The following is a 7,763-nucleotide window of genomic DNA, read 5'->3' as shown; positions in this document are numbered from 1 at the left end:
AAACATGGATTTAGAACGCACATCGTCGTAACCTAGGAATATTCTCCTCTGCTACTTCGGTATACACGTACGTCTGTCGTCAGGTATACCTGACACTGTTTAACGCGCGTCCAAGTACGCTAGCTCTCGTGCAAGATAACTATATTAGCTTACTGGAGGTTCTCTCGAGTTGATACTCACGATCTCCATGAATAAAACAAAATTGTCAGACGATTTACGAGAATTCTCTTAACAAGTAGAAGATTAGGTTCAAACCACGACGTTTTCTATCTACGATATACATGCATTTCATTTCTTCCCACAGTATTATTAATTAAATACGAGATTGCGGCGAAAAGTAACGCAAACAATTTGCTCAATTGTGTGGATAAGCAACGTATCATACCTGCCATGCCATATCCGAGTTCTTAGGATAGAATTAAAACAAAATAAATCGTTATTTTGGATCATGTGTATATCTATCTATTATGTCTATATGTGTATATCTATCTTGATTGTCTTGGACCTTTGTCACGGGGACGAAGGGGACGCGATAAGCTACAAACGATACGAGCCGTTTTTTAGAGATTATTCTCGAATTTATCACCTCGTTAACATTCTTTGTTTTCCGCTCCACGTAGAACAGCACCCGATCAGGAAAGTGGGAAGTCATTAGCGACAATTTCTTTCTCGAGAATTGCCAATTCGGGCAGCGCGCGTTTCATTGTCTCTGGTTGACTGGCGCTAGTACGTCATATTGATGCGAAGGTTACACGATGCGAAGCGAGGGACACAGTATTCTTAACCGCACAGGTGCAAAGTTCGCTGTGCAGGCGTACCTAAAATAGTAGAGTGTATTGTCGTTCCGAGGAACGACGTCGCATGGAGAAATCAAACATGGGCGCGAGTGCACGAGAGTTCAACACTGAAAGAAAGAAACGTTGATCTAATTGAAACTATAGTTACTTTTGGCCACAACCACAATTTTTGGTTGTTCTAATACGAGAATGATAGTATTAATATGCATATAAAGTTATTATCATTAACATTATAGCAGGATTTAATGAAAAAATAAATTTAATAATAAAAATAAAAAATCTCTGACTATAATTTATAGTAATTATTTTTCTACGTGATTATAGTCACAAACATTTTTTTCCAGTGAAGGAATAACAGGAATCAAATTCTTGTCGGAATAATAAGCATCGAGAGAATAAGCCGTTTAGATTTATTCCTCAAGTCGGCACGATTCACTTTTTACTCCTTGGAATCGGTGACTTGCAAATTGAGTGTTTACTGTTGTTTTATGTTGATATCTGTCGCTGGTAGGAGTACAAAAAATTCCTAAGTTTTCCCGTATTTCTTTTCGCCCACGACGGGTTCTTCGATCAATATTTAAAAAATGCAAATTTTTTCATAAAATTGTCGAGAGTCACCGACGCAATTTCTGAATTAAACGTAGAAAAATATATACGCAAATTTATCATAAGTTCATAAGCGTCAAATTTACTCGAAATATATTGTACATTTTGATAAGTTCAGCATTTAAATTAAGAACATTAAATTAAAATAAAATTTCGGTTTTGCTTACTACGAGGAGTTAAACGAACATTTTTGGATAAAATTTTATGATATTTTTATGGAGAGAATTAATTTTTTTTTTTTGAGTACATAATAGTTTAGATAGTAGCTTTGCTCCAATTTTTTAATGAGTACATTTTTAGATTATTATAAAAAAATATATATATTCTTCGCTGAACATAACCGTTACTTAAGAGAAAAAAACAAATTGAGTAATTGTTTTTCGTCGCAGAAGAATCATATTTTATCATTTTATATCATATTTTATCAGAAGAATATTTTTTCTGTGCGCGCGTGCGAGAGGCAGTGAATATCGCTTTAAGAATTCGATCGGACGAAAGGAAGCGCGCGATGATCCTAACAGATCCTACGCGTGCGTGTGAATCTTCTCAGAATGCATTTCCCTCGTCGCGAACGGGTTGATTAATTGCTTGTGACACTCTTCGGACGTTTACCGGCTTAACGCGAGCGCTAACAAAGACGCCACAATTATTATTAACGAATTACGTGTTCCAACATCGTGCAATAAACAATGTAATGTATCAGAACGTATGCAGCGGCAGGACGACACTTACGTCAGAGCCGAACCCGGACTTCGATCCTCATTCATGAGTGCAGGTGTCCGCCGTGGATTCTCTCTCGCTCTCCAGCTCTCTCGTGAACGAATCGAGCGTGTCGGCTCGTTGTGCTCATGCCAGGCGAGAAACCTTCGGCTCCAGTCTCTCGGTGCGAGCGTACTCGCGTCGGTGCGGGTGTACCCGACGTGTACCAGCGAGTTCGGTGCTAGAGTATCGACCCGCGGCATGTGGTGGCTCATTCTCCTTTCTCCTTCGTTCCTTCCTTTCCCCCGTGCTCGGAAGGAATTATAGTTCCCTCTCCTATTTTCTATCGCCGTTGCGCTCGGCCTGCTCTTCTCGCTCCATGCTCTCTCCTAAAGTAAGGTCCACAGGGCGACCGTAAGGTCGATACTCGCGCGAACGGCCACAGAAATCCCACCCTCACGACGCCGTCGCGCTTTGTTGTTCATGCGCGGCCGTCAACGATGTACAATGAGAAAAACGCGCCCCGCACAGTATCCTCGGGGTGACGGGAAATTCATTTTTCTTACGTGGCGCGCGCCAAATGATGATCGGACAACGGGAACTTGTGTTCTTCTTTTCATTTGAACGGATGCAACGACAAATGTAACACCTACCAATCTTCTTTCGCGACGTGATCGTCATAAGTGACGTTCTGCATGGTCCTACGTAACAGTCGTGTTAACCAATTATTTATATTTCGCGTAATAAGCTCGCGTACACGAGTGTCGTTCTGTTTTCTCGCAGCCAGGGGAAGTAATTACCTGCGCGCGCGCGCGCGCGCGAGAGAGAGAGAGAAGAAGAAGAAAATGATATCCCGCGAATCAAGTCCACGTGTGTCATTATCTTAAATCACCGTCGTTACTAGAAAATGCGCTGCAGGAATTTTATAGTCACGGTTTTTCTTTCTTCTCGTGAGTAATGGAGTAGTCTCACAGAGGCAAAAAGACGATGACGTGTTCTTAGTTGTATCGTTATGTATCGAAACCACCGTCCGATATTTGAAATTTACGTTTGGTCTTGCCCGCGCAAGAAAAATTGAAATCCTCAAAGAAAAGGCGAGAGTCATTTCTTAAAATATATATAGATATTTAATCTAACAATTGAATTCGACAGTATGCGATCAATCCGATAGCTAAATTAGTTGCATGTATTTTTATTATCTGAAATACAATATTTACCGCGCGAGTGTGCGTTAATAGCAACGAGGATGGGAACTTGACGTACTGCAATAATAATAAATAAGACACAGAATACAAAACCAGAGCAAATTTAACGTTCGTAAAAACCAAACGAGCAACTGTAAGCGAGAAGCACGAGAGATAATTGAAATTATTTGCTTCTCAATAATAATTAATAATGCATGAGATTCTAATAACTTGCTCTTGAACTTTGCGGAAGTATCAACGAGAAACCGTCTTATTACAAAAACTGTTATAAAAATAAAAAACAAAAAAGAGGAAAGGACTGAGAAGTGCGAAATCGAATTGTGCAAGTGGCATTTCGCACTTCTGCGCAACTTTGCATTGCGCGAACGTTTCGAAATTTTCTTATGCATTTTCCTTACGTAAGATTTCCCAGACGTATTTCTCAGACTGAAAAGACATTTTCGGCGGAGCTGAGGTCGGGGACGATAATGAATTTCTCTGTTCCCACTCAGTAAGAGTGTTCGAAGATATGAATATCGAGAACGTGAGCGAGTCAGCTGGGCGCTGGATCACCGTCAGCTCCGTCCCTGGACTCTGTCGCTCTCGAGCTCGGCTTATTTCGTCGGTGGCAAGGAGTGGAGGTGCATAGCTCGACAGCTGATCGCGGTCGGTGGTGCGTCGTGCGCGATCGACGCTCTCTCTCTCGTCAGTCGCAGTACACGTCGCGGTTCCGTTCGGTGCGTACGCGATACCAGGTCCCAGAATCACCTGGTGCGTGCACGCGTCCGTGATCGACCGCCCCCGACGAGGCAAGTCGATACCCGAGGTGGAATCGCGACTTACCGTGGCTTACTCTCTCGATTCAGTGCGAACGCAACTACCAGTGTGATCTGTGATACCGCCCCGCGTCAACCAGGGACCTTTAATTCGGAGCATCGTCGTGGAGCTTGACAGGTCCGAGTGCTTGACAGATCGAAGATGCAGAACGTCATCGTCGTGGTATGAATTGGGACGTCGCGGCAGCAGCTGAGCCCACTTTCGTCCGAGGGTGAGTTGTTATCCAGTTAGCATGCACGACCGTTCGCGTAGGAAGGACGTGTAGGTTGAATCGTCGTTGATATCGTTAGCTACCCCTACGCGACCCCTTGTAGCTATGCGTCATGGACGCCGTGACGGAAGCCTACCCTCCGCGCATCTGCCGTTTGCATTACGCAGTAATTAATTACGGGATAAGACCAAGTCGATTTATGCACGCACGAGCAGCGAGAGAAAGTCTCGTTTGTTCGTTAATGAATGAATCAGTACTTCTTAATTGGATCCATTTCCCATGAAGGGGGTCGAGTTTGGTGCACGCGTCGCTCGATCCAAAATTCAGCTTCACGTGTGTGTAATGATGCACTGATCAGACAGCGCGGAACACACTTTGCCCGGTCATCGACATATCACTCCCTTGCTTCTATCGGCGAATAGGCGTTCTCACTCGTTCCGAAACACATCGGAACGCTCTCTACAACGCGACTCCCCGTGTCCCCTGGTTGCGCGATACTTTGACAATTTTGTGAATGGACGAAGATCTATGTTTCATAACTGCGACTTGTATGAATTACTATCGGGATCGAGTTGATATATCGTGCAACTGCACTGTTTGCCACGCTATTGTTGCTACATAGTTCGATATTTCGCAATTACTTGGTCGGTTCGGCTGGACGTCTTTTATTTCCGCGATGCGCCACGGAAGAACTTCGACGATACTCTCCCATGACCTGTTCCTTAATCATTTTCTAAAACTCGCGATTCTCAATTTTTGCTCAAGTTTACATGAATTTTGAAACGGCTACTTTACGATTATTTTAAGTGACGTTTATAATGTCGTTAAACGACGATTTATTTCGGAACGTCGAATGTCTGTTCACTTGAAAACAAAGCTCATCGAACAGATGTTACTGTCGCATAGGATTAAACAAGAGGCCCTTCCTAGTCCCGTCTTCCTCGCCATGAGCGCGAGTTTCAATGGCCTTAGAAATGGACTCGAGATCGCGATGCGTGCTGCTTAATAGACGCCTTGACCAAGCAACCTGACGAGTATGTTGCGATAACAGCTATTGCGTCGAGCACGTGTGTCGCGTGTATACGCGACATTGCACTCGATGAGAAGAATTCGCGTATATTTGTCGAATGATAGTTCCGTTCGCTCGGAAAATCATTGTCTGTGCTGTCCGTTAGTGCCACACAATGCTCGACGCATCCTATTTTCAAACCGAAGAACTCGCGTGTTAATCCCCAATAAAAACTACGCGTCCGCCTAATTAAACTCTATTAAACGTTCACGACATGATAATTTTTATTGTACGTCTCCGGGATCGATTGTGGATGATAATTCCGGCGTTGTGTTTCTCCCAACTCAACGGAGAACGGACCGGCTATTTTAAGATATTTTAGGACACGTGTGGATCTTTTTGCGGACATGGCTGCGATTAGCGGCGACTGTGCCTAGTAAACTTTTAATCACGTTCCATCCGACCCACGTGAGGTGGGAGCTGTCGACATGGGACCGATTAGATACCATCGAGAGGTCACCAACATCCAACAACGATCTCAATGATAGGAGAATTAAATGGAAAGGCTCGAACTCTAGGAAATAGACAACATGGCTAGATCATATTGATCTCACATCGTTATTAAAGTCACATCTTTCGAGAGAAATTGCTGCCGTAATCGAAAAAATCCGCTAAATTTCGTCCATCAAGACAAGTCTCGCAAAGGGAGCAGCGCGTACACGTGTACTAAGTATCCGGAAAAAGGAGACGGTGGCATTCCACACACGAGATATCGACATGAGTGTCTACGGCTTCGTAACTTTTTCTCTCCAGTATAAAGTAACCTTTTCTATAAAAAATTTTGGATGTAAGGAGTGGATCGTGGATAGGAACCGATGAATCAGTTCAACCGAACTGAACCTTTCAGGTGAACAGAACCGCTACCTGAAAAAGAACCTGACGGGAAAAACGTGTAACATGCATGATATATCCGGGTCCGCGAGGGAATTCCATGGCATGTGATTCACCGATTCTTAGCATCTCATCACAAGATAAAGCAGCTGAACTGTATTATTTACTATGTAAGCGAGAAGACGCACGTTCCTCAACGATTAAACAGGGATCTCACCATTAAATATAAACGTACTGTACACACAAAAAAATACATACTGCACTCAAGTAAATGTTATTTGTTTCAAGTATTTCGTAAGTTTATATGTCCACAAATCTATCATAAGATTTCATCATAAGTATCAATATGTAAAATATATTCATGTAAAATATATTCTGTATCCTAATAAGTTTAGCATCTCTATGAAAAATATTTAATTAAAACAGAAGTTTGACTTATTTTGTTCTTCGATATAATTTTATGATATTTTTGTAAGATATTTCAGATTTCTTTATTTTAAAGAAAATAAGTCCTGTAAAGAGGATTTTGATACTCCTGTAAAGAGGATAAGTCCTTCTTGATATCTCTGTAAAAAGAATAAGTTCTTCTTTTAAGTATATAATAATGAACTTCTCTAAAATTTGTGATGAGTATATTTTGAGAAAAATAAAAAAAATTTTTTTATCGAAGATAATTATTATTCAAAAGAGTGGAAGTAAACTGAGTAATCGTTCTTTTTAACAATAGAACGATATTTTTTCGTGTGTACATTCAACACAAAAATACCACAAATTAGAAATTCACCAAGTCATATTACAAGAGTTTGAGTCATTTAAATCTGTTTTTCTCACTTCTGAGTAAAGTATATCTTATTAACTGCGTCCTTCGCGACGATAGACGATAGACGGATATACAGACGATTGCGCTTTTTATCGCATCTTAGAAATTTTATCGATTGGAACGCCGCCAACATAAGCTCCCGACTATATCTGTCACTGCCACCGATACGAGAAAACGACGCGGTTAAGTGCAACTCATTAAGGTGTCGACTGAAACTTCACACTAACGTCGCATTCAAAGCTTAAACGAGAATTTTGTGTTGCAAACTTCTCCGAATTCTCGGATACTCCCAGCTCGCCGTACGAGCTTCGTATCTCGTCAGACTTGCAGAATTGATTCTGTTGTGAGCAGAACGTTTAATTAACAAGTGCTCGGGACGATTGGGCCTCTGGTTGATCGGAAATGTTAGCTGTGCAAACAAAGAAGGTCGCCTAGCGACTAGATGGAGATAGAGATTCTAGGACGTTGTTCCAGATAATAAAATGAATCTAAGATCTCATCTTGATCGGCTGAATTTTGCTGATGCAACAATATTCTCGACGACAGCGACCACGCATACACCGTTGCGTTCCACAATATGCAATTGCACGCGTCGTCTATTACAAATACAATTATAAAGCGACCGGCGTAATTTCCGACACGTGCACGCCCTGCAAAAACTAAGCATGCTCGGTCTCTGACGGCGCGCAGTGACAAATCGATTCCTTCG

General features: G+C 42.0%; 1 protein-coding gene across 1 annotated transcript; it reads right to left on the bottom strand.

The window, feature by feature from the left end:
• Positions 1-1,632: 1,632 nt before the first annotated feature.
• LOC116841789 lies at positions 1,633-2,628 on the bottom strand. Its single transcript, XM_032810160.1, has 2 exons — positions 2,136-2,628; positions 1,633-2,031 (listed from the first exon to the last, which is right to left on the bottom strand). Exons 1-2 carry the CDS (start codon positions 2,375-2,377, stop codon positions 1,950-1,952), a joined length of 324 nt encoding a protein of 107 aa, XP_032666051.1. The 5' UTR covers positions 2,378-2,628; the 3' UTR covers positions 1,633-1,949.
• Between the last annotated feature and the right edge of the window lie 5,135 nt (positions 2,629-7,763).

Source organism: Odontomachus brunneus, unplaced genomic scaffold, assembly GCF_010583005.1.
Source record: "Odontomachus brunneus isolate Ranch 3 - 2012 unplaced genomic scaffold, Obru_v1 Obru_scaffold_018, whole genome shotgun sequence".
NCBI lineage: Eukaryota > Metazoa > Arthropoda > Insecta > Hymenoptera > Formicidae > Odontomachus > Odontomachus brunneus.
This window is presented reverse-complemented; position numbering and strand designations above follow the sequence as displayed.

Coding starts and splice junctions, on each gene's coding strand:
- LOC116841789 (XM_032810160.1), bottom strand. CDS start 2,377: ATGAGCCACCACATGCCGCGGGTCGATACTCTAGCACCGAACTCGCTG. Junction 2,032..2,135: donor AGTCCGGGTTCGGCTCTGAC/GTAAGTGTCGTC, acceptor CGTCTTTGTTAG/CGCTCGCGTTAAGCCGGTAA.